This window comes from Mesocricetus auratus, unplaced genomic scaffold (assembly GCF_017639785.1).
Source record: "Mesocricetus auratus isolate SY011 unplaced genomic scaffold, BCM_Maur_2.0 Super-Scaffold_100714, whole genome shotgun sequence".
NCBI lineage: Eukaryota > Metazoa > Chordata > Mammalia > Rodentia > Cricetidae > Mesocricetus > Mesocricetus auratus.
The window spans coordinates 10,292,878-10,319,776 of record NW_024429270.1 but is presented as its reverse complement, the minus strand read 5'-3'; the positions used below and the strand labels follow the sequence as shown (position 1 = coordinate 10,319,776).

Below are 26,899 nucleotides of genomic sequence, written 5' to 3'. Positions count from 1 at the left end.
CCACTGCCCGGCTACAAAAATCTCCCATTTAAAAAATGGGAGAACCATGCATTTCCATTTCACAGGTGAACAAACTGAAGGTCTGAACGGAAAATAGCCATTTTTACGATTAGTAAGCGGCTTGATTTAAAGAATGGAGTTCTCCACAATTACTGAGGGTACAGAGAAATTACTCTGGACCCCATCTCTGGTTTGCCCGGCTTCCCAGTGACGCGTGCGCAGTGCGGCGGCGGCGCCCCCTACTGGCCGTGCGCTGAAGGCCGTGGTCGCCAAAGGCGCCTAGTGCGCCTGCGCACAAGTGAGTGGGTGGCGGCCTACTACCTCTGCTTTGCTGTACGCTGGGCTGGCGCGGCAATGGCGCAGCAGGGGAAACTACTCAAGGAGCAGAAGTATGACCGGCAGCTGAGGTGAGCCAGGGTTTCCCAGGGAGCGAGCCGGCGGATTTGCGGGCTCTCCGGAGGCCAGCGGGGCTTATGTGCCTCGGCGGCGTGGGCGGGCCTCCCTTAGGCCTGACGCGGCGGCGCGGAGCGTGGGGAGCCGGCGCTCTGGGCTCTGGCCACTGGCCAGAGTGCTCGGCGGAGGCCGGGACGCCCCTTCCCGCAGGGCCGCGCCAGGCTGTGTGCGTTTGGGGGTCTCCTCGAACCTGTTCTGCACGGTCGCGGCCGTCCCCTGCGTTCACCGAACTAGAGGATCGGGAGTATCCCATCCCGACCGCAGTGCGCTGCCCCGAGTGTCTGATGCTGTTCCACGCCAGCGCTGTCCAATAGACATGCATAATGCTAGTTTCCTGTGAGCAACCTGTGTTCGCAGTTATATATTTTACAGTAGGCACCTTTGAAGCAAGTTAAAAGAAGCCGGACGTGGTGGCGGGGCTCGTTGGTAATCCCAGCACTTGAAAGGCAGAGGCAGGTGGATCGGAAATTGGGAGCCAGCTTGGGCTACATAGGAAGAACCTGGGGATGGGAAAGAGTAAAGAGACACAGGGAAGTAATTTTTGCTACTGCTGCTTCCTACCTCCCTTTATTTTGAGAAACGGTCTCTTGCAGCCCAGGCTGGCCTTGAACTCCAGCATCTATCTCCCAAGTGCTGAGATTGCAGATGTTCTCTGCCAGGCCAGGCTCAAAAACAAGTTTTTGCCTTTCTTTCACCCTTGAGTGTCCTGTAACTTGCTATGTAGACCTGGCTGGGTTCAAACTTGCAGCAATCCTCCTGCCTCTGTCCCAACAGCTGCGATTACCGGTGTGGATCGCCACATCCATTTTATTAGGTGCCCGAGAGTGGAACTCTGGACATCATGCATGGCTGATAAGCTGCCAAACTGAGCTACATTCCCCCCCTCAACCCCAGAATCACTTTTAAATAATGTTTATTTAACGTATTATGTCCAGAATATTACCATTTCAACATGGAATCATTGTGAAGAAGTTTCTCGGCTATTTTTTTTTTGTGTTCACACAGTCTTATAAATCAGGTATTTCACACATAAATAATGTCTTAATTCATGATGTCTGCATTTCTAGGACTCAGTAGCCATTTGTGAATAACCTTAATGGACAGGGCATATCCGTCAGCTACTTCCCCATCGTTGGTTTTTTGTTTGTTTTCTCTTCATTTCTTATTACCTTCTGTGTGTTGAGTCACAGAAGTTATAAAAGTGCTTGCCACCACCTCTGCTCTCAGGAGCTCCTACTATGCCCCTAAAGGAGGGAATTTCCCTTTGTACTGACAGTTAGTACTGCATCAGGGATTTAGACACTTAGTTCTGAGACAGACAGGGAAACTAAGACTTGTAAAAGTTAGGTAACTGGCCCAGATTTATGCATGTTTTCAACTTGGGTCCATTCAGCCTTTTCATACTCATCCTTTCTCCCAAGCTTCTAGAGAGAGAAAGAAGCCAACACAACTATAACTACTATGAGGTCTTATATACTATTGTAGCTTTTGTGTTTTGGGTATACATAAAACCATAGACAACAAAACTGAGAAGATATTGAAGGTTACTAGGAAGATATTGAAGGTTACACTGGAAGAGGAGTTTTGTTGAGTCCATTCCTTAAAGTACTAAATCTTATCCAGCATATTGAGAACTGCTTATGACGTTAGAAGGATTAGAAGGAAACAGAAATGAAGTTGGATGGGCAAGTAGCGGCCACGTGTCCCATCTCCATAGAAAAAAAAAGGTGTGTTTCTGGTCTGTGTGGTTTTCCCAAGCTATTCCTCCATTTGACAGCTATTCAGAGATCAGTTCTCCTAGGCCAAGCCCTGTGTCGGCAGTGTGGTCTGGGACCCTTTAAAGGGAAGAATAGATGCTCAGTAAATGAAAACTCAAATGGTGCAGTTTGTTGGGATAGGCTTTATTTTGGTGACAAGGAATGTCAGAGTCTTTTCTTAGTCCTCTAGGCATCTAATAGTACTTGTCTGGAAATGACATTTGCAAGTAATTTGGGCTTCCCCGTATTTCCTGTTCTGAAGAGAAAATAGTAGATTGCTTTTTTGACTGGGTTTTTTTTTTGGGGTGTGTATGTCAAAGAGTCAGGGAGTAAAGGTGACCAGATTGGCCCCAAAACCATGGTATGTCTGTGATCATGAACTTGTTAATGATATACCAGTATCAATCAGGTTATAACATGTATTTCTAATTCTTATTATACCTCCATGTTTGTTAATGTGTGCACCTTTTAATCATGCTAGAATATTCGTTGGCTATTTTCATATCTTTTTATAGATTTTCTTTACATTTGTATTTCAGTTAAACATTATATAATTTTCTTCTCCAGCTTTCTGGAAAGCTGAGACAACAGGTGCATATTGCCTCATTTGGCTAACACCTTTCTTTAATATTGATGAGTGTATCCCCAGGCTTTCTGTTCTATAAATTACCTGGTTTCAAAGGAGTAAAACAAAGACTAGAAAGACAGCTTAATAGTAATGATTACATGTATCATACAAAGGATGATTTACCAAAATTTTCATTTACATTGTCAGATAACCCTTACAATAATATCAGTTCATATCTCACATGTTTGCTATGGTGTGTTATGTTATTTTATGGAAGAATACTTTAAATATCACCATTCAAATGAGAAAGTCATATTTTTGAGAACTTTTTAGTGTTAAATTTATGTTTTGTTTTGTAGGTTGTGGGGTGATCATGGGCAAGAAGCTTTGGAATCTGCTCATGTTTGCCTAATAAATGCAACAGCTACAGGAACTGAAATTCTTAAAAACTTAGTATTACCAGGTAATGTAATATTGGTGATTGCTTTCTGGGTAACTTAAGGATCTCATAAAAAGTACATATTCTTGGACTGACAGGATGGCTTAGTGGCATCACTTGCTGTCATGCTTGGCAATTTGAGTTTGATCCCTGGAGCCCATATTGTGGAAGGAGAGAACCAACTCCCATGGGTTGGCTTCTCACCCCCTCATGTGTGCAATGGCGCAAGCACACTGACATTTAAATTGATTAAGTGTAAAAACAATCCAAAACCTATTTTTGGCTGTCTTTTGTCTCTGCAGGTATTGGATCATTTACAATTATTGATGGAAAGCAGGTCAGCGGAGAAGATGCTGGAAACAAGTGTGTCCTGTTCTTTTTTATCTTTTAAACTTAGTCTGGTGTATTTCTCATTGTACCACGGTATATAAACATGATTTTTTATAGGTGATCTATGATTTGCTCTTTAGAGATAGTCATATTTGGATTCTGAGAACATTTCCCAATTTGATTTCATATTTATTCTCCTCAGGGGTTTAGAGCCTGGGAATCTCTCATTATATTTGTCCCTAAATAACAAGTAAATATTAATTCAAGGAAAAACAGAATTTAGTTTATATTACTTTGATACTTTTTCTTTGGGTCATAGTATGTTTCTGCTATCCACAACACGACTCTTTTATTGGTATCTGTAAAATAATAAAAGTTATATTATCATTGCTTATCTTTTTGATTATGCAGACTGGGATAAGTATAAGGTTTCTTTTTCTTTTTTTCCCTTTTTAAAGATTTATTTATTTTATGTATGAGTGCTGTATCTGCATGTATGACTTTATGCCAGAAGAACCTGCCAAATTCCACTAGAGATGCTTGTGAGGCACCATGTGGTTGCTGGGAATTGAACTCAGGTCCTTTGAGGAACAACCAGTGCTCTTAACTACTGAGCCACCTCTCCAGCCCAAGGTTTCTTTTTCTTGTGGAACCTTGTTTCTTTGCCACACAGTTGTTCAGCAGCCTCAATTTAGGCCTATAGGTTATGGCCAGCATATGTGTGGGAGGAAGCCTGAATGAATCTTTTGTAATTTCTTGCAAAAACCAACAGTTCACTATAGCATTTCCCAGGTGTCTGCAGGATGTTGGTTATAGGTAATGTTAATAGCTCTTAAATGGGACAGTGGATTTCATGGTCAAATGAGTTTGGGGAATGGTTCAAAGGAGGTTAAAATTTCTTTACTATACAACTTTATTATCAGGTACATTATGACTTTCCAAGAAGGCAGTATAACATATGGTGTTTCCTCTTTTTCATTCTTGGAACTCTTTTCTCTCAGAGCATCTTGGGGAACACTGATTTACTAGCCTGTCCACTTTCCTTCTGCAAAAAGACCGTTATAGTCTTTTATGAAAATAGTGCACACACACACACTTGATATTTGAATGTGATACACACTATTATAAATGACAAACAACTTTTGCTTTACAGCCATATAAATCTTGACTTTTTTTTTCTATCCCCTTTAGTTTTTTCCTTCAAAAAAGCAGTATTGGCAAGGTAAGCAATCACTGTTACAAAGTAGGGTTGTATGTGAGCATCTAATAATGCACTATATCTTGGCTGCCAGAAAAGTTCTGACTTTAAAAGACCTTATTCTCTGAGTGAAAAGTTGGGTTAGCTCATTTTCTAATCTGGCAAATCTCTGTTGGTAGTGAAGAATTTTAGAGTACTGCCTGTGCTTTCACCCTACCCTTTATTGAAGTCCTGAGTAGCATTGATGTTCAGTGGATGGAGTATTATGGTTAAGAAATTAGTAAGTGGAGCTAGCAGAAATTCTTTATCTTTGTACTTTAAATGAAAACCTTAGAAATCCACGTTAATATTCTGAGTGGAAGTTGCACTTAGTTAATGATTGGCCACTCTTCGATGGCATTATAGACGTGGGTGGTTAGAGTGGGGTTGAACTTGACCTAGTATAACCCTTCCTGCCACCTATTTTTGTCATTTACTAGGTCAGAAAAGTGAGAGCAAATAATGTGGTCATTTAAGAACTCTGGTAGTGAATTTCTGGTTCAACCCTGAGTAACATTCTACTTGAGCTGCACTTAAATACTGAGGAGTAGAATTGTCAGATGTATGCATGAAATTTGGAAATTTTCAGTTTTTCTTGATCTGTAAGATTGGGGATCATATTGTAGCTAAGGACTTTCTAATTTAAGTCAAATGCTTTGTTTTTTGAAAGAACCGAGCTCAAGCTGCCATGGAATTCTTACAAGAACTAAACAGCGATGTCTCTGGAAGTTTTGTGGAAGAGGTATAATACATATATATACATTGATTTTCTATAATGCAGTGCGTTTTTAAAAATAATTCAAAGCCCCAACACTTAGAATTTTGAATCATTGTATCACTTATATTTAGTTGGAATTTAATTTGTCAATTCATTTATTTTAGCATAGCTTAACTGCTTCTGCCGTGTTTAATGTGTGAAATTGTTGAATTTTTCCTCCCCTTGTCTTATTTAGAGTCCAGAAAACCTTCTAGACAATGATCCTTCATTTTTCTGTAGGTTTACTGTTGTGGTTGCAACTCAGCTTCTTGAAAGGTAAATTTTAGATGTTAATATCTTTCTTAGTCTTACTTTATTTGCATAATTTTCTCTGTGTACATTTTTTCTGTATACATATTTTGTCTGATTTGTAAAATTCTTAAAGAAGCATTTAATTTGTTCTTGTATGTATTCTAGCTTTGAAAAGATAGGACGAAAAATGAGATATTTGGATATATTTAGAGCACTTTAAGTTAACATTAGATATTGCTAAGTAATGAAATATTAATTAGAAGCCAAGTATGGTGCTATATGCCTGTAAACTCAGCATTCAGATTTTGAGTTTGAAGCCAGCCTGGCCTACACAGTAAGTTTCAGTCTAGTTTGAACTACATAGTGAGATTCCGTGTTTCAGAAATACCAAAACCCAGAAAATTAAAAACAAATTAGTTAAATTGTTATTGATTGCAGAAGATTTATAGGTGTATACAAGGGTTTTATAAATGGTCTCATCATCATAGAAATGATTAGATAGAACTCGGCATGGTGGTGCATTCCTTTAATTCTAGCACTAAGGAGACGGAGGCAGGCAGATCTCTGTGAGTTGAAGGCTACCCTGGTCTATAGAGTGAGTTCCAGGACAGTTAGAGCTGTTACACAGAAAAACCCTGTCTCACAAAACCAAAAACCAAATCAAAAGAAAACAAAAGTTTAGTGTTTTTACCAGCATTCTTCCTAGTAAAACAGATTAGGGTCTCATATCCTTGTAGTCCATCTTTTGAGATTGCAGCCAGGTGAAATTGCTTGCTTTCTACTAAACTCTTGCCTGTTTATGTTAGACATTCCGTGCCTGGCGTATATTCACTTGCTTACGTTCTTACTTTACCTTCCTTTACAGTACGTTACTTCGTTTAGCAGATGTCCTCTGGAATTCCCAGATCCCTCTTTTGATCTGTAGGACATATGGACTAGTTGCTTATATGAGGATTATTATAAAAGAGCACCCAGGTAAAATTATTAAACATATGGGAATTGCTATTGGTTGTTTGAGCTCTAATTTTAGAAACTTGTTAATTTATAAAATCAGTTTTAAGTTACAAAATAAATTTATAAAGCAGTGTATCTCTGGCTATAAATTCAAAGGTTCAAAGAAGCAATCAGATTCAATAGCTTTTCTTAATTTACTCGTTTATATGTGTATGGATGTATTGCCTGTATGTATGGCTATATACCAAGTGCCTGGTGCCTGCAGAGTCCAGAAGAGGGTCTCATATCATCTAGAACCAGAGTTAGATGGTTGTGAGCCACTGTGTTGATCCTGGAAACTGAACCTGGGTCCTCAGAAAGAGCAACCACTGCTTTTAATCACTGCGCCACCTCTCTAGACTGATTTCGTAGGTTTTTGTCTGCTATTTCCTTACATAGCATAGCATTATAGATGGACACAGATGAGAGACATAGTGTATTACTTCTTCGTTTTGTTAAGTTTGACAGCTATGTGAGACCCTGGCTCCTTTTCTTCCTAACTCAAGTAGGGCTTTATGGCTACCACAAGAGTGCGTGTGTCACTTTGATACAGACAGTGCACTAGTGGTCTCTAACCTTCCTAATGCTGCCACCCTTTAACACAGTTCTTCATGTTGTGGTGACCCCAACCATACAGTGATTTTGTTGCTACTCCATAACTAATTTGGTATGGTTATGAGTTGTAATGTAAATTACCTGATATGCAGGATATCTGTTATTTGAACCCCAAGTAGTCATAACCCACAGGTTGAGAACCACTGCATTGTACAAACATTTCACACCAGTCTTTTGTTCTAGTCTCATACTGGCTTTAGATTTCCTATTTCATGTTTAGTTACACATGATAAGCTTTTTTCCTTACTTCTATTCCTACAGAAACAGTGTTAAAGGAGACCAGAGACATTCGTGGGCAGGCTTACATTAGCCAAGACTGATATCAGCTCTTCCTATAGAATCAGTCTTAGAATTTATAAAATTTTCCTGTAGTACTCTAAAAAAATGTTTCTACTGAGTAGTGTTTTCATTCTATGCCAGCTATGCCAGGCACTCTGTTCGTGTAACAATAGCTATTGACAATGACAGCATCCCAAGCAGGTAGGATAATCTTTTGGCAAGTGATGTTGGGCTATTTAACAGGTAAAAGTGTGTGTATTTCTGTGTGTGTGTGGGGGGTGATGGCACACACCTTTAATCCTAGCACTGGGAAGGCTGAGGCAGGCAGATTTCTGTTAGTTCAAGGCCAACATGGATACAGGGCAAGTTCCAAGACAGATGGGGCTACATAGAGAGACCCTGTCTTGGAAACAAAACAGAATAAAAACACAAATGACATTTGCTGGGCTGTGGTGGTGCACAGCTTTAATCTTAGCACTTGGGAGGCAGAGACAAGTGGATCTTTGTGAGTTCCAAGCCAGCCTGGTCTATAGAGCAAGTTCCATGACAGTCAGGGCTACACAGAGAGAAACTGTATCTTGAAAAACAAAACAAAAAGTTAAAGATGGGAAAGTGACAGAGTAAACTTTTTATTTTAAGCAGATCACCCTGATGTTAAGTAGAGAGTGAGGGACTTAAAGGAGCAAAGATTGAAGGCTGTGAAATTTCTGGTGGTATGATGGGAGGAGGGGTGAGGAAGGGAGAGGGATGGGGAGAGGATGAGAGCCTGCAGCTTTGGCAAGATGTTTTAGGAATGGCTAAACGGAGATAGGCGGTGATGAGGGTCAGCATTGTTAGCTGTATGTCTGCTTTCATGTAAATGATTATTATGCTCTTATTACCATGTCTGCATAGGAAGATATTTGTTACTTGTCTAAAGTGACATAGCAAGTGGCAAAATTACAACCTCATTACAAGCACTCACTGAAATTGTACCTTGTTTTGTATTCTCTCGCGTGGAGAGCTGTGTCCAAAATCAGATCAGGAAGTGGAGAGTAACTGCTGTTGAGGTAAAAGAAGCAAACACCCATGATATCCTCAGATTTCTAGGGAAAAGGGCTATGTAGGTAGTGGTGCTTTCTGTTGAAGAAGATGGAGAAGGAGCATAGATTGCCAGGAGTTGCCTATGCAGACATTTGTCAGCCTTTCTCAGTTTTAGTAACAAATTCTGTTCTAAAGGAATTGTGCTTTCATTAAAACTAATAGTCAGTCAGATGTGGTAATACACATGCCTGTAATCCTAGTACTAAGGAGATTGAGGCGGAGGAAACTAGAGTTCAAGGCCAGGCTGGGATTGCCTTAAATAGATCCTTACAATCCACTTACGATTTGTAACTTCAGTAACACAGTGAAAAAAAAAACTCAGTAGATTATAGATTTCCACCAGGCGGTGGTGGCGCATGCCTTTAATCCCAGCACTATGGAGGTAGAGGCAGATCTCTGTGAGTTCAAGGTCAGCCTGGTCCACAGAGCTAGTTCCAGGACAAGCTCCAAAGCTACAGAGAAACCCTTTCTAGAATAATTAAAAAAGAAAAGATTATAGATTTCCATCCAGTGATGGTGGCACACATCTTTACTTCCAGCACTTAAGAGGCAGAGCTCTGTGAATTTGAGACCAGCCTGGTCTACATTCATGCATGCAATCAAGGCTAAAGTGAGATTATGTCTCACTAACACACACACACACACACAATTATAGGTGTGTTGGTGGCTCATAACAACAACTAGGATGATGAGGCAGGAGATTGCCATGAGTTCAAGGCTAGCCTGGGCTATAAAATAAGGACCCCCACCCCATTTCCAACCAACTGGTCACACAAACAAAATGTATGAGTGTGTGTGTCTTAAGTCTTAAGTTCCTATAATATAGTATATTACTAAAGAATTAAATATATCTCTTGGGATTGTTTGACAGTAATAGAATCACATCCAGATAATGCATTGGAGGATCTACGTCTAGATAAGCCATTTCCTGAACTGAGAGAACATTTTCAGTCTTATGATTTGGAGCATATGGAAAAAAAGGTTGGTAGAGAGATCGAGAGGGAGAGAGAGAGAGAGAGAGAGAGAGAGAGAGAGAGAGAGAGAGAGAGAGAGAGAGAGAGAGAGAGAGAGAGAGAGAGAGAGAGAGGGAGGGAGGGAGGGAGGGAGGGAGGGAGGGAGGGAGGGAGGGAGGGAGGGAGGGAGGGAGGGAGGGAGGGAGGGAGGGAGGGAGGGAGGGAGGGAGGTGTGTGTGTGTGTGTGTGTGTGTGTGTCCTTAAGTTTAGACTTAAACTTCTTTTGACTTTTTGAAATGGTCTCAAGAAATAAACCTGGTTGGCCTAGAATATACTGTATAGTACAGGCTGACCCTCATATGGTGACAGTCCTCCTGTCTCTGCCTCTTCCAGAGTGCTGAATTAAGAGTATGTGCCACTGTGCCTGGCTTCAATTTTTTATTTTTTTAAACCTAAGGTTTTTCGTAGATATATATCTCCATTAATATATCAACATGGAAAAGTATTGTAAATTCATATTCCTGTTTTGATAAAGAAAAGTTAAAAAAAAAAAAAAGAAAACTCATGTGTAGCCCTGGCTGGACTAGAACTCAGCAGTAGATCAGACTAGTATCTAACTCTCTGCCTTCCAGGTACTGAGAAAAAGGGCATACTTCATTACACCTGGCTAAAAAACTTTTTTATTGAAGAAAAGTAGATAAACTGAAGTTTGCTGTGTAGTCATTACCCAAGTCAAGAAATTAGACATTAATTTATCCTAGAAGTTCTGTCCATGGCCCTATTTCTCCAGGGAATTTTAAATTCCTTTCAACCTACAGTTAATTAAAAGCAAATATTCATTTGGTTATCAGAAAACAGCAAGTTCTCATTTTTCAGCCTAGTATTGATACCTGAAATTAAGAGATTAGAGCTGTACCTTTGGGTGCTGTGTCTGACACTATTTTCTCACTGAAAAACAAAAGGGACTGTTGTATACCCGACATATGAGAGCTAAAGAAGACACTGCCTCTAAAATCAACCTCAGTCTTTCTGTGTGTGTGTGGTGGGGAGGGGGTGTTTACAGAAAGCTAGGCATGCACCTGTGGAGCCAGAGGTCAACTTCAGGTTCTCTCAGTTGCGTTCTACTTTGCTTTTTGAGACAGTGCCTTGTCATTGAACCTGGAGCTAGCCCTTCATGTAGGGTGATTGGCCAGTGAGAGCTCCAGGATCTGCCTGCCTTGACCTCCGTTCACTGAAGTTTCTGCTTATAGCCATGTCTGGCTAGCATTTCACTCACTGAACTACTCCATAGCAACTCAGAAATCATTTCTAAAACCTTTTTATCAAACTAGTTCCTTTGTCTCTGTTTATTACCTCATATGTATTAGAAGATAGTTGTAAATACTGAAAACTAGATGGTATAAGTGAAGAATTAATACTAATACTGATATTTTCTTCATTTTGTGTCTCATTTTTAGGACCATAGCCATACTCCATGGATTGTGATCATAGCTAAATATTTAGCACAGTGGTATAGTGAAGTACGTCATTTTTTTTATTATATAAAGCTCTTTTGAGTGTTGTGGGAGGTTAATATTTTCCTCTGTTAGAGTATATTGCAAATGGGAACTTTTAAGTTTAAATTCAACTACCACTCTTTCAATACTGATCTTTTAATTAACAAATTGGAATTTCAGTAAATTTCATCCTAAAACTACTGTAAGGAATAAATAGAAAGAAATGGTCTATGGTTACTCTTTCCAAATTAAGAGAGCCTCTGATATCACTGATAATATATATACATATACATATATATGACATTTTTTGATAAAATCTTACTGTGGAGAATGAAGAAAACTTTAGACACTCAATTTCCATATTTTGAATTTGAATAACTAGATTTTTAAAATTTTTAATCAATTTAGACAAATGGACGAATTCCTAAGAGCTATAAAGAAAAAGAAGACTTCAGAGATCTAATTAGACAAGGTAATTTTCTGCATTATAACCAAGTATTATATACATTTTGAAAAAAGTAATTGCTTGAAGCCAATATTTATTGGACTTCTCTTTTCAGATGATGCCATCATGAGTACTTAATTTTACTTTTCCCTTGGGAATAAATAAGCCATTTTTAAATAGTTTAAGAAGAACAAATATTAGCTGTATTTCCTGTTAAAGTTTAGCATTCTGACCCTCTGTTCAGAGCCTCACAAGGTTTTTCTGTGTTGGGAAGACAAAATAGAAAGAGCCGATGTTTGTTTACTATTTCTTACTTTAATAGGGATTTTAAAGAATGAGAATGGAACTCCAGAAGATGAAGAGAATTTTGAAGAAGCTATTAAAAACGTGAACACAGCATTAAATGTAACTCAGGTATTAAAGGAATTATTAAAGTCATAACCAGTATGTTTTCTGATATAAAAGTTTATATAACAATTTATCCTAATATTGCTTAAATGCATAGTAAGTTAGAAATAAGTACCTATAGCTTAATTTGATTTTTTAATTTTTTTCTTTTTATCTTCAAGACAGTGTCTTTCTATGTAGCCCAAACTACCTTTAAATTTGCTTATATACACCAGGCTAGTCTTGAACTTGTTGTGATACTTCTGTCTCTGCCTCTCAAGTGTTGAGATTACAGATATGTGCCATGCCTAGCCCAAAACTTGAGATTTCTTTTAATATGGTTTTGTGCCCTGTCTGGCACAAACTCCACCACTTGGGAAGAGGGGCAAGAAGATTAGTAGTCATCCTTCACTACAAAGCAAGTTCAAAACCAGCTGGGCTACCTGAGACTTTGTCTCAAAAAAAGTTTTTAAAAAAAGCTTTCTATTATTTAAAATGTTAGTGCATCAGCATCTAATAGGAATAAAATAGGTTATTTTTGTTCTTTTTCATTTAGAGAAAAATATAAATTATTTTAAGTATATGATTTATGGATAGTTGAGAATTTGGACGTAAGAATTATAAATAATAGTCAAAAGAAGCATTACTCAGCTAGGTGGTGGTGGCTCAGGCCTTTAATCCCAGCACTTGGGAGGCAGAGGCAGGTGGATCTCTGTGAATTCAAGGCCAGCCTGACTTAAGGAGTGAGTTCCAGGACAGCTGAGTCCTCACATAAAAACCATGTCTGTGGGGGAGGGGAGTCGTTATCCAAAAACTGAAATTTTGTTACCCTGCATTTTCTTCTGACAGCCGATATTTAGATTGGAGATGTTACAAATGACTTGTACACTTCAAAAATTATAGTCCAGGTATGGTGGCTTATGCCTGTAATCTTGGTGCTTTGGAGGTTGAGGCAGGTAGATTATGAATCTGAGGCCTGAAGCCAGCCTGGTCTACATAGTGCATTTAAGCTCAGTTTAGGCTACAATAGTAAAAGAGACTTTTATTATCATTATTACTATTTTTCAGTTTGGTCAGGTTTGTTTTTAATTTGGGGAACTATGGAATAAGATAATTTCTTTGTACAGTTCATTAGCCAGAGTACTGCCTTTCATATTAGGAAAGCACTGTAGACATTTTGAAGACTTTCAAACAGTATTGCTAAGTGTATGCTTTGTAAGTCAGTCTAGCTGAAGAACATCTGTCTTAGTTGGAGAATATTAAAAATGTGTATGTATAACTATCAAAGTGTACATATTAGATCTGTGCATTTTTACTGAAAAAAAATCAGTTTTAAAACTGAAGAACTAATATTCTAAAGCCAGGCATGGTAGCATATGCCTGTAATTCCAGCACTAGGGAGACGGAGGAAGCAGATCAAGACCACATTGTCCCCACAGTGAATTCAATTTAGCCTTGGTCACAAGAGACCTTGTCTCGAAAATAAAACAGAAATACGAACATCTGATCTTTGACAAAGAAGCTAAAAATATACAATGGAATAAAGAAAGCATCTTCAACAAATGGTGCTGGCATAACTGGAGACTGGCATGTAGAAGAATGCGGATCGATCCATGTTTATCGCCATGCACAAAACTTAAGTCCAAATGGATCAAAGACCTCAACATAAATCCAGCCACACTGAACCTCTTAGAAGAGAAAGTAGGTGGTACCCTTGAACGAATTGGTACAGGAGACAGCTTCCTGAACATAACACCAGTAGCACAGACAGTGAGATCAACAATTAATAAATGGGACCTACTGAAACTGAGAAGCTTCTGTAAGGCAAAGGACACAGTCAGCAAGACAAAAAGGCAGCCCACAGAATGGGAAAAAATATTCACTAATCCCACATCTGACAGAGGGTTGATCTCCAAAATTTACAAAGAACTCAAGAAGCAAGTCTCCAAAGCATCAAAGGACCCAATTAAAAAGTGGGCTGCAGAACTAAATAGAGAGTTTTCAATAGAGGAGTCTAAAATGGCTGAGAGGCACTTGAGAAAGTGTTCAACATCCTTAGCCATCCGGGAAATGCAAATCAAAACAACTCTGAGATACCATCTCACTCCTGTCAGAATGGCTAAAATCAAAAACAACAATGACAATTTATGCTGGAGAGGATGTGGTGAAAGAGGGACACTCCTCCATTGCTGGTGGGAGTGCCAACTGGTTCAGCCACTTTGGAAATCAGTATGGAGATTCCTCAGAAAAAGGGGAATAAACCTACCACAAGACCCAGCAACTCCACTCTTAGGCATATATCCAAAAGATGCCCATTCATACAACAAAGATGTCTGTTCCACTATGTTCATAGCAGCTTTATTTGTAATAGCCAGAACTTGGAAGCAACCTAGATGTCCCTCACCTGAAGAGTGGATAGAGAAAATGTGGTACATCTACACAATGGAGTACTATTCAGCAGAAAAAAAGTAATGGAATCTTGAGATTCGCAGGCAAATGGATGACACTAGAAGAAACCATCCTGAGTGAGGTAACCCAGTCACAAAAAGAGAAACATGGCATGTGCTCTCTCATATATGGATTTTAGACATAGATCTGGGGAGTGCCAGCCCACAATCCTATGGCCAGAGAGTCTGGGAAACAGAAACTTCATTTAGCGGCTGATCGAAGAAGAGGCAGACTCCCTTGGTTAAGTACTGAGCTGAACTCAAGAAAACCAGTAACAGAGAGGGAGGACTGATGATTAAAGGGATTAAGACTGGGCCGGTTTAACCCCCAGAAACAGCTGACCAGACAAAGGTTAACTCTTGAATCCCAGGTATCAGCCTGGGAATCCAGCATGGGACTGATCAAGACCCCCTGAATCTGGGTGTCAGTGAGGAGGCCTAGGTAATCTATTGAGCCTTGGGCAGCAGATCAGTACCCATCCCAAGTATACACACGGACTTTGGACTCCCATAGAACAATGTGAGGTGCCCTCTCACCCTGAACTCTTGGGGAAGGGTCTAGGCCCTGCCCTATATGAAATGACAGACTATGGACACCCCCATGGAGGGCCTCACCCTCCCTTGGGGAATGAGGGGAGGATAACGGGGGGGGGGAGGGAAAGGGAGAGGGACCTGGAACTGACTTGTGAAGCAACCTTGTTTCTTATCTAAATTTGAACTGGAAAATAAAATAAAAAATAAATAAATAAATAAAAATAATAAAACAGAAAAATGGTTCTAGGAGTTGGGGAACAGTAAATCAGATAGTAATGTATAAACAAAATAAGAATATGATAAGGCAGAAGGGGGTCTGGGTTTGGGAGGCAGTATTAGATAGAGAGCCAGGAGAAGACCTCATGAAGTGACATCCAGAGGTCTGGTAGAAGAGCTTTTCAAGCAGAGGACACATACAAAGGTCATGAAATGAGATGAAGTTTCATGTCTGTTAGAGGATCAGTAGGAAAGTCAATGTAATTAAAGAAGAAAGAAAGTGGTAGGAAGGATTTGAGTTTGGAGAGTTAGAAAGGGCTATATGGTAACAGAATCTTACAGACCATTGAAGGGTTTTGAGAGGGAAGTAGAAAGATTTGCTTGATTTTGAGACAAGATCTCACCATATGTAGCCCTGGCTGACCTGGAAATCATTAGTAAACCAGGCTGGCCCTGAGATCACAGAGATTTGCCTACCTCTGCCTCCTTGTGCAGGGATTAAAGGTGTGTGCCATCCAAAAGACTATTTTGAATAGAATAGAGCATGTGGGGGTGGAAGTCAAGTGGTTATCACTAAGAACTCTCTTTTATCTACACAATAGCAGAATCAAAGCCTACAATTTATAAAGTTTTTATTAGTGTGGCAAACTTGCTAGCAATAAAATTGTATAATTACTTTTTTTTTTTGTCAAAGTGGTTGTCTCTTTCAACAGCCTTGAATTAGGATGCATGGATTTCAGGATTTTCATAAGCTGGGAAACCATGAACAACTTTAAATCTAGCTTTGTAGTAATATCCATAATTTTTGTTGTCTTCAGATACAATTATAAATGACTTACTTGAGCTCTTCTTTATTCCATGTATGACATAGGAGAATAGGCATGTGTGGAATGCTTACAGTGGGCAAGAGAGATTTTCTTCCATGTTCTTCCCTCTTCAGACCACCATCAGATTCTGATTCTAAATAAAACTAAATACATCAGAAGTTGATATTTTACTGCACTTTGAAAATGCAAAAAACCACTTGAAGAAATAGCATTGAAAGTAAAGGTGGACAGAATTCTTAATGTAAGTAAATGTTTTATGTTCTTTTGTTAGGTCCCAAGCAGTATTGAAGATATATTCAATGATGATCGCTGCATAAATATCACCAAACAGGTAACAAGAAGTAAAGATGCTGCTGCTTTCTGCTCCAGCTCAAAATAAACACCCCTCACTTGTAGTTTTTCCTTGTTCTTTTAGACCCCACCTTTTTGGATACTAGTCCGTGCCTTAAAGGAATTTGTGGCCAAAGAAGGCCAAGGAAATCTACCTGTTCGAGGCACAATTCCTGATATGATTGCAGATTCAAGCAAATACATAAAACTGCAGAATGTGTAAGTGACTGTTTTTGTTATTGTTTGGTTTGTTTTTCAAAGCAGGGTTTCTCCGTGTAGCCCAGGCTGTCCTGGAGTTAGTTTTGTAGACCAGGCTTGCTTAAAAGTGTGTACTACCATACTCTGCTGACTGTTTTTAAACTGTGTAACAGACTACTTAAATCTACCCTGCTAGAGGGACTCAGGACCCTGGTTTCTGACAGCGAACTCAAAAAAATACTAACAACTTACCTCCTTGAAGTAAGTGAAGTAAAATCACATACTTCAAACCTGCCCCATAAATCATGTAATCTTTTAAAAATGTTACATTTTAAATGTTTTAATGTTGCATTTTAAAATGTTTTATGTGATTTATATATCATACACACACACACACACACACACACACACACACACACACACAAATTTTTCAATGTAAGAATCATCAGAATTAAAGCTCTCCCAGATAAGGTCATACTTCTTTTTTGGGTGAGAGTGATACTATTAGGAATTGAACCTACGTCCTCGTATACATGCTAAGCAAGAACTCTACTACTGAACAATGTCCCTAAAGTCATACTAGTTTCTATTTTCAGCTGTCCTTTCCCAAATTTCATTATTTCAACTCTTAGACTAGGACAACAAACCAAGATTTGCTAGACACTGACCGAGATCTTCTCTGTATGGCAATACTTGGCCTTGGAGGAAGCCAAGCCAGTACCCTTGGATTCCTCAGAACCATACCCCAGTTACAAAAAGGTAAATCCATGGAGACCAAACTTTACAAGTCTTTGTCCGAGCAGGAATACCTGGATAATAGGAATTTATTTACAGTCATTGACTCCTTAAGTTATGAAATATTAATTACCAAAAGAAAATGATTAAAAATAAAGACTCCATGGATGTTGCCTGGGTGGATTTAAGTTGGGTGCTGTAGAATATAATGGGAGTCTTGTTTTAGCGGACTCCAAAAGTCTTACTTCTAGTTCCTAAAAGACTCCTGACTAGTGTGAGGTGCTGGTAGCATTTCTCTAGCATTTTCAATTTCATATGTTCCTAAATCAGTATTTTTTATTAAAAATAAATTTTTGTTCACTTAAACATGATTTAAGTATTGCTAACTTTAGAAGTTAATTGTAGAGGTTTTTTTTTTTAATTGTAGGGGTTTTGTTGTTGTTCTCTTTTAGTTACCGTGAGAAAGCAAAGAAAGATGCTGCTGCCGTGGGTAATCACGTTGCCAAATTACTTCAGTCTGTTGGCCAGGTAAGCTGCTGAGCATATTGCACCTTGACAGTAAGTACAACTCCTACGGGCATAGAACTCAGCCAGGGAGGGGTTAGAGACAGAAAGCATTACCCTAGCTTCTTGTTTCTTTTGCCTAACTACTGAGAACCCCTGTTAAAAGAAAACAGGTGTGTGTGAAATGTTCTCCCAACTCTTGTAGAGAGCTGCTCATTTCATTGAGCCCTTGGCTATTGGCTTTGAGCTGTGCCCTCTGTTATCTTTTGTGTGTGTGCATGTGCTGGAGAGAAAACTTCATTTATCTCTTTGTAGGCACCGGAGTCCATTTCAGAGAAAGAATTAAAATTGCTTTGTAAGTCCTTTTAATTTCCTATTTTGCTTGATAAAAATGTGCTACAGAGACTGTTCTCGGGAGTTTTAAATGGCTGAAATTCTCAAAGTGAGTTGTGTGTGTCCTTAGGTAAAATTTTTGCTTTATTATCTTGTAATAAAAAGGAAATTTTAAGACTGAGTCATAGACTCTCATTTGATCTGTGTTAAATGACTGTAATGGAATTAAGAATTTGCCATATAGTTCATGGCTGGGCTTCTGGGGTTTTCTCCTAATTCTTCAGTGGGTAAAAGCATTTTCTTTGAGTCAGTTGGGGAGATAGCTCAATAGGTTAAGTGCTGGCCATGCAACCATATGAGGAACCGGGTTCACTTTATCTGAAATGGTGAGCTCTGGGTTTGTACAAGACCCTGTCTCAAAAAAAAAAAAGGTGGAAAAGAAAAAATACTACAGTAGAGATAGAAGATACTCAGAATCAATCTCTATTCACCACATGGTACACATATGGGTAAGCACATCCATGCATATACCACACACCCAAGTAAAGGCTTCAAAAAGTTAGTTGCAGGGCTAGAGAGATAGCTTATCAGTTAAACAGAGGAAGCCCCAAGGAACATACACATGATGGACACGAACAATTTTAAGCCTTTCTTACACACAAAACTGAGAATATAAACAAAGCAGGAATTAGTTCATACAATTGATACTCAATATTTAGCATAACCTACTATACTGTGGCCACTCAATAAATTTTTTATTGAATAATGCTTAAATTTTTATTATTAAATTATGTGCATGTCTGTGTATGGATATGCGTACCTGCAGAGGTCAGACGTATCAAATCCCCTTGGAGCTGGAGTTACAGGTAGTCATAGGTACCTGATGTGGATGCTGGGAAGTGAACTCGTTTCCTCTCTGTTAACACCAAGCTCTCTTAACTGCTGGGTCATCCTGTAGTCACAATTTCTTGCTCTTAAGGTGACCCATAATTAAGTGTATTCACTTGCCGTAATCATTCTGAAGTCTTTACTGTTTGCAGGCAGCAATTCTGCATTCCTTCGAGTGGTAAGATGTCGCTCTTTAGCTGAAGAGTATGGCTTGGATACAGTCAACAAAGATGAAATTAGTGAGTATAATAACTAAATGCCAAGTTAAAAGTTATTACTAAAATGTGTATAATAGTGTTAAATGGTTTTATAAAATATATTTTCATATTCTATATTATAGATTTGCCTGGATGATTTTAATTTATATATGCTAATATATGGTATACAAAAATAAATACAGAACACTGTATTTAGATTACTGAGTGCATTGTGTGCTGTATATAAGAAGTAACACCATCGTGTTTCTACTTTGGATTATTGGTGGTTTTGTTTTAGTTTCTTTGTTTTGTTTTGTTTTGTTTTGTTTTGTGACAGGGTTCTCTGAGTAGCAGTTCTTGTCTGTCCTGGAACTCCCTTTGTAGATCAGTCTGGCCTGGATCTCAACAGAGATCCGTCTGCCTCTGCCTCCCGGGTGCTGGGATTAAAGGTGTGCACCACCATTCGGCTTTGTTTCTACTTTGGTAGATACTCCAGCTAGTAGTCCATAAGACCCTTGGGTTATATCTTGACATACTTCTTATTTATAATTTTATACTTTATTTTCATAAAAGATTTATACTTTTTGCTAATATTGTTTTCTATCCAGAAGCATGAATTCAGCCTTTTGTTGTTTGTATGCTGTAAGTTGTCCAGCTCTACTGTGTTTTTTTCTTTCAGTTTCTAGCATGGACAATCCAGATAATGAGATAGTCCTGTACCTAATGTTGCGGGCTGTTGATCGATTTCATAAGCAGCATGGCAGATACCCAGGTAAGAAAAGCAGTTGACTTACTAAATAGAAAGAAAATAGCTGGGCAGTGGTGGCTCACACCTTTAAGGCCAACACTTGGGAGGCAGAGACAGGAGGATCTCCTGAATCTGAGGCCTACAGAGCAAGTTCCAGGACAGCTAGGGCTACACAGAGAAACCCTGCCTCTAAAAAATCTAAAAAAAAAGTGCTTTTGGCTTTTCATTGTTTTGTAGTTTGGGTTTTTGTTGTTGTGTTTTGAGACAGGATCTTACTTAACTCAGGCTGGCCTTGAACTTGTGATCTTCTTTCCTCACACTCTTAAGTGCTGCGTTTATAGGCATGAACTATCTCACATCTGGCTCAATAAAATCTTGAACAAAACTTGACCTGATGCCAGGTGTGGTGCCCTCATCTTTAATCCCAGCACAGGGGAGTCAGGCAGGTGGATCTTATGAGTTTGAGGCCAACCTCATCTACATAATGGACAGCCACTGTTGTGTAGAGAGAAACTGTCTAAAACAAATAACAAAGAAGCAAAAACTGGCATTGGTGGTACTAGACTTTAATCACAGCACTTGGGAGGCAGAGACTGGAGGATCTCTGAGTTCAAGGCCAGTCTCTTATATAGACTGAGTTGCAGGACAGCTAAGGCTATACAGAGAAACACTGTTTCAAAACAAAACAAGAACAACAAAAAAGCACAAAACAAAAAACACTTGACCTGAATTTCAGTATTCTGTGGGTATTTAGAGAAACTACTATTTGATTTTTAAGGCTAACTACTTACAGGTCATTTGATTCAAAACTATTAGAGAGGAGTATTGGTTGAATATGTATACAAGGAAAATTTTTTTCTGCTAGTTGTCATAGTTGACTTCTGTTTTCTGTAATAGTCTTTTTTTTAAGTCACTAACATATCTCCTGTGGGTTTATTATTATTATTATTATTTTGTCTTTTTAAAGTGTGTGTGTATGTGTGTTTGAGACAGGGTTTCATTCTATAGCTCAGATTGCCCTTGAACTCACTGTATAACCCACACTGGCTTCAGTCTTGTAGTAATCCTTCTGCCTCCATCTCCAAAGTGCTGGGATTAGACATGATCAATCACAATCAGCTTTTGTAGTTTTTAAAGCCTGGCCTGGAACTTGCTGTTTATCACAGGCTGGCTTTGAACTTGATCTTGCTTTATCCTTCAGAAAACTATATGTGAATGTGTACCACCATTCCCAGCTCATAGTTTACACCTGTAATCAGAATAAGTTTAACCTGAAGGACTAGGAAACCCACAAGCAGTATATCAGTGACATCTGAACTCTGAAGTCTATAAAGATACAAGGATTTCCTTGCTTAGTATTTTTTGTTGTCTTCAAAGGCAGTACTTGGAAAACTTGTATAATCTTAAAGATCCACAATATTCAGAATGTTTTTTGGCAATTGTAATTGTGCAGAATTATTGCCTAACAATGCATTCTAGATAGTTCATAAAACCAGTTGTCCCAACTAATGAAGTAACCCCCAGTTTATAGGCACAGTGAACACATTTACTAGAAGGGAGAAAAGAATCATTAAGCATATGTTGGTGGCTTATACTATTTGACTAGAATATACTTTGATTATTTTTTACATAGCAAACCACTCAAAAACGTAGTGATTCAAAACAAGTTGTGGGGGGAGTGCATGCATGTGTAATTGTGTTTGGAGGTCAGAGGTTGACATTAGGTATCTTCTTTGGTTGCTGTCCACATTATGTTTTGTGACAAGGTCTCTCATTGAACTGAGAACTCACAGATTTGGCTATACTGGCTGGCCAGCAAGCCTTAGGGGTCCTCCTGCCTTGACTTCCCCAGTGATGGGATTACAGACATATGCCACTATGCCCAGTTTTTTATGTAGGTTGTTGGAGATTGAACTCTGATTTTCTTGCTTATACAGCAGGTACTTTATCAACTGACCATCTTACCATCCTTAAAATCATCTCTGGTGTTTTGTTCTTTAAGCTGAGGTAGTTCTCTTCCAGGGAGAAGGTCTCATGTAGTTGTGTGATACATAGGTTTGAGATCCCAAAGTCTTGACTAAATTCAATATTTAAGAGACACCTTTACTCTTCTTACTGAGATGTTTGGCACCTAGGTGTGGTTCACATCTATAATTCTAACATTCAGGAGGCTGAGGTAGAAAGATTGCGGAGAGTCTGAGGTCAGCTTGGGCTACAGAGTGAGACTTTGTCCCAAGCAACAAAATAGAGAAAGAAATAACTTAGGATTGGCTTATTGGTAGAATGCTTGCTCTAGCATTCCTAAAGATCAGGTTTCAATTCCCTGCATGGGAAAACAACAAAATGCTTGTCTTATATTCTAGTTTTGTTGTTCATGAGCTAAGTAATTTAATATATCTATATCTCAGTTCTTTCATCTATAAATAGAAATAGTTGCAGCTACTTCGTAGAGTTTAATGAGAATTAAATCAGTGCATAAGCATGAGGTATTCAGTATCTACTACTGTTCAATAAATGTTATATATTATTAGAGGTTATGCACTAAGTGTCATTTAATCACTTAGAAATGGAAATTAAGGGCTGGGGATGTAGCTTAATTTGTAGTTGTAGCATGCATGAAGCCCTAGGCTTAGTGATCTCCATCACTGAACAAGCATTTGTCTCTTATCCCTCCCACCCAGGAGGTAGAGGTTGAAGAATCAGAAGTGCAGTCACCCCTGGCTATGTAGCAAGTTTGAGACCAGCAGGGGACATAAGGCTCTTTCCAAAATGAAAAAAAAATTTAATTAAAGGACCTAAGGTATTTTCTCTTTAGTTCTTTGATCAAATAATTATTGAGTATTATGTATTACAAAGGGACAAAAACCACACCAGAATGCTGGGATTAGGATCATCATGCCTGGTGTCAGGATCAAGCCCAAAGCTTTGTGCATGCTGAGTGCACACTTTACTAACTGCCATACCCCCGGCCCTGACAAAGATTTAGTGAACTTCACTTTGTGGTAGATTTTAGTTATCTCATTATTTACAGATTTCTGATACTTCCAAATGTTGGTTTAATGTTTTATTACTTTGCTCTTTAGTTTCATACCTTACTGTTTTTATTAGACCACCTGAAACTGGATTAAGTAAAGGAGATAGCCATTAATTTGAATCACTTTTTTTTTCCTGAGACAGGGTCTCTATGCAGCCTTGGCTGTCCTGGCACTCACTATGTAAACCAGGCTATTCACAAACTCATAGAGATCTGCCTGCCTCTGCCTCCTGAGTGCTGGGATTAAAGGTGTGCGCTAGTACAGCCAGCCCACAAATTTAATGAAAATGCATATATGTATGTATAATATATACATATATATGATTTTTTAGGAGTATCTAACTATCAAGTTGAAGAAGATATAGGAAAGTTGAAGTCCTGTCTTACTGGCTTCCTTCAAGAATATGGTTTATCTGTAATGGTGAAAGATGACTATGTCCATGAATTGTGAGTATTCTTGAGAGCATATAAAGATAATACTCCCCTGCTTGTGGTGAGACTAATAAAAATTTAAACCTCCCTCTTTCCTGTAGTTGCCGATATGGAGCTGCTGAGCCACACACCATTGCTGCGTTCCTGGGAGGTGAGTTTTGTATATGAAATGACTTCCTTGTTGTTAATTATTTATATTAGCTTTTGTTTTCTTAGCTCCTTTAATTAGGGAGGTCAGGGAAGCAGGCTGTTAAGTTTAGGTTAGTCATTAGTTCTCCATACTATTTTCCATATCTCCATACTGAAGAGTCATTAGTCCTTTGGAGGGATGCTTTTAATCATGAGCGTCACTTAACTTTCTGAGCACAAGTGCACACAGACCTTCCTTCCTCTTGTTGCTGTCTTGTCTTCTGCTCCAACAGTTTTCAGAAACAAAGACTAACTTGACTTAAAGATCCTGTGTACCTTTTCCCTGAGACATGCGTTAGATCTTTGTACCTCAGAGCCCAGTTCAAAGCTACCATTTCTTTCGTAACAACTCTCTTTGTTTATCCCACCATTTCTTCTTTGAGTCAGTAAAGTTAGTTACTGTATGGGCACCTTATAAACATCTGAAATTTATTTCCTGTATTTTTCAAAGATTAAAATGAGGATGCCAACATAGTTAGGGTCTGTTGTGATGTCACTTCCAGGATCATATATAGTACTTTTTTCTTACTGTCTCCTGACATATTTCTTTTTAAAAATGTCAAAAGAAACCTGCAGGGTCTTCTTTATAAGGGCATAAGCCCATTTATGAAGGCTCCGCTCTCATGGTCTAATCACTTTCCAGAAGCTCTACCTTTTAATACCATTGCATTGGTAGTTTTCAACGTATTAACGTCAGGGGAGGGGAACACAAACAGTAAGTGAGTAATACCTTTAAAGAAGTTATTCTGCAGGCCTTTAATCCCGCACTCTGGAAGCAGAGACAGGAGGATTTTTGTGAGTTTGAGACCAGCCTGGTCTAGAGAGTTCCAGAACAGGCTCCCAAAACTATAGAGAAATCCTGTCTCAAAAAAAAATATTTTCCTGCCTCTTACCTTGAATAGCCTGAGCTATTTGCTTATGACATTTTCCTATCTAGATGATTATTTTGAAGGCAGATCTAGTTTGATTAGTAGTGTTCAGAATGCTAATAATGCAGGCCTAAGATTAAAACCATATTTTAAGCAAACACAAGGCTTGATTCCTGATAATTTGTTTAAATAAAAAATTCTTTTATGTCTAAATAGCAAAGTAATTGAAAATTCACAGAAAAGGGCAAATTATTATGTCTTCAGATCTAGGCAGATTCTGAGAGACACAGTCGGAGAGGTGTGTAGTTAGGTCTTCATTTGATGTTTTGTAGTGACTTTGAGCCTTCTCTGAGGCTTCCCTACATAAACATGAGCCACTTCTCTTGCCCTCCTCCTCCTCCTCTTTGTTACTGTAGCGTTTTATAAGCTCTACAGTGTTTATATGTTTAAGCTATTTTTTTCTCTTGCTCTTGAGCAAGCAGCAGATATATTTGTGTCTTGTGCTCTGCTTTATCTATGGTGCCTGAAAGATGATTTGGTGTGTAGTAGAGTCTTGGATTTTTGCCATTTCTTTTATATTTTGAGTACTTTATAGGAACTCTGTGGTATTTGTTTCTAATTACAAATGAATTTCAAAGCTGAGGATGTGACTCAGTGGCAGCGTGCTGCTTACCTAGCATTGAGTTCCTGGGTTTGATCCTCAGTATACACCACACACACACACACACACACACACACACACACACACACACACACACACACACACACACACACACACGGGGGGGGGAGAACAAATATGCTTTTATCCTTTTTCTACCATAAAGGTAGAATTCAAATGGAGTGGTGAGAGGAAGACCAACCAGAGGGGGAAATAGGGAGACAGGGAAGGGCAAGATAGGGGCAGGTAAGAACAAAATACAGTAATAGCATGCATGAAAATGTCCTAGTGAAATTCATTTCTTTGTATGTTAATCAAAAATATTAATGCAGCACACACACACACTTTGAATGTAACAGAAGGGCTTTCTTTGAAGGGGATTTTTTTTTGTGTGTGTGTGTGGGTGGGTGGGTTTTTTTGAAACAGGGTTTCTCTGTGTAGCCTTGGCTGTCCTGGAACTCACTCTGTAGACCAGCCTGCCCTTGACCTCACAAAGATTCACCTGCCTCTGCCTCCAAACTGCAGGGATTAAAGGTGTGCACCACCATCGCCTGACTGAAGAGGATCTTTATGCCTCTTTGTAGGCCTTCAAAAAAAATTCCTTCTAACTACTATTTAAACTTTTCTTTGTTCATTCACTATATCTTGCCAGCGTTCTAAACACCCATAATTAAAAATAACCTCATTTTAAAAATGTTTCCCAGTATCTCATTGGATAATTTCTAAAATGACCCTTCTATTTCCTTTAATAGCATAGTTATAAAGAATTATAGTATCTTGCCGGGCATGGCAGCACACACCTTTACTCTTAGCACTTGGGAGGCTGAAGCAGTTGGCAGTTTGAGGCTGGCCTGGTCTACATAATGAGTTCTAGGACAGCCAGTTATATAGAGACCCTGTCTCAAAAAAAGCAAACAAAAATATTTATAGTCTTTTATTTTGTTATGATTCAGTAAGCTGTGTTTATTTTAGATTACTTTTAAACAGCTTTGCTTTCTTTATGTAATTACTTTTGTTTTTTCTATTTTGCTATATATATAGTGTATTCTAAATACCATAGATCTCATGTACCTCAGGTTGGCCTCCAGCTCCCTTTGTAACTGAAATTGGCCATGAACTCATGATCATACTGCCTGTACTTCTCAAGTGCAATGAATAGAGTCATGTGCTACCACACCTGTTGTTTTTGTTTTGTTTGTTTTTTGAGACAGGGTCTCACTGTATATCCGTGACTGGCATAGAACACTGTATTTAGCAGGCAAGCTTTGAACTCAGAGATCTGTTGCTACCTGAGTGCTGCAATTAAAAGCATGCACCACCATGCCCAGTCTGGCTTATATTATTTAACTCTTAAAACTTAATTATTTTCAAAGATTTACTTTTCTCCTTTTTCCTACAGGAGCTGCTGCTCAAGAAGTTATCAAAATAATCACCAAACAATTTGTAATTTTTAATAATACTTACATTTATAGTGGCATGTCACAAACTTCTGCAACTTTCCAGTTGTAATGTTAATGATTAAATAAATACCACGTGGAATATGTTAATGATTGAAGCTGTTTAGTTTGTAAAATCTGTTAAATTGTTTTCCTTAATAAACATTTTTCTCGTTTGTAATATAGTCTTATAGTCTTTTTGTTTGGGGTGGGTGGTGGGGTGGGAAGAAAGTAGTCATTTTCCCTAAGAATAAAAGCTATCTCTTTGTAATGTAGTTCA

The 26,899-nt window shown here is 38.7% G+C and overlaps 1 protein-coding gene across 2 annotated transcripts; it reads left to right on the top strand.

Moving 5' to 3' along the window:
• Positions 1-274: 274 nt before the first annotated feature.
• On the top strand, positions 275-26,800 carry Nae1 (NEDD8 activating enzyme E1 subunit 1). Of its 2 annotated transcripts, XM_005078653.4 has the most exons (20): positions 275-407; positions 3,138-3,241; positions 3,520-3,580; positions 4,739-4,769; positions 5,455-5,526; positions 5,738-5,817; positions 6,659-6,768; positions 9,635-9,744; positions 11,174-11,236; positions 11,621-11,684; positions 11,980-12,071; positions 16,340-16,399; positions 16,484-16,617; positions 17,784-17,859; positions 18,151-18,190; positions 19,209-19,295; positions 19,933-20,025; positions 23,368-23,482; positions 23,569-23,618; positions 26,583-26,800. In XM_005078653.4, the coding sequence occupies exons 1-20, from the start codon at positions 355-357 to the stop codon at positions 26,690-26,692; spliced, it is 1,605 nt and encodes a 534-aa protein (XP_005078710.1). In that variant the 5' UTR covers positions 275-354; the 3' UTR covers positions 26,693-26,800. The 2 variants fall into 2 exon arrangements, with proteins under 2 accessions (XP_005078710.1, XP_012974956.1); XM_013119502.3 differs by lacking the exons at positions 23,368-23,482; positions 23,569-23,618; positions 26,583-26,800 and adding an exon at positions 22,683-23,238.
• Positions 26,801-26,899: the final 99 nt, after the last annotated feature.

What these genes read in the sequence shown, in the direction of transcription:
- Nae1 (XM_005078653.4), top strand. Translation starts at nt 355, where the DNA reads ATGGCGCAGCAGGGGAAACTACTCAAGGAGCAGAAGTATGACCGGCAG. An exon ending in CTGGAAGTTTTGTGGAAGAG is followed by an intron (nt 5,527 to 5,737) that starts GTATAATACATA and finishes TGTCTTATTTAG; the next exon opens with AGTCCAGAAAACCTTCTAGA. An exon ending in TATTATAAAAGAGCACCCAG is followed by an intron (nt 6,769 to 9,634) that starts GTAAAATTATTA and finishes ATTGTTTGACAG; the next exon opens with TAATAGAATCACATCCAGAT.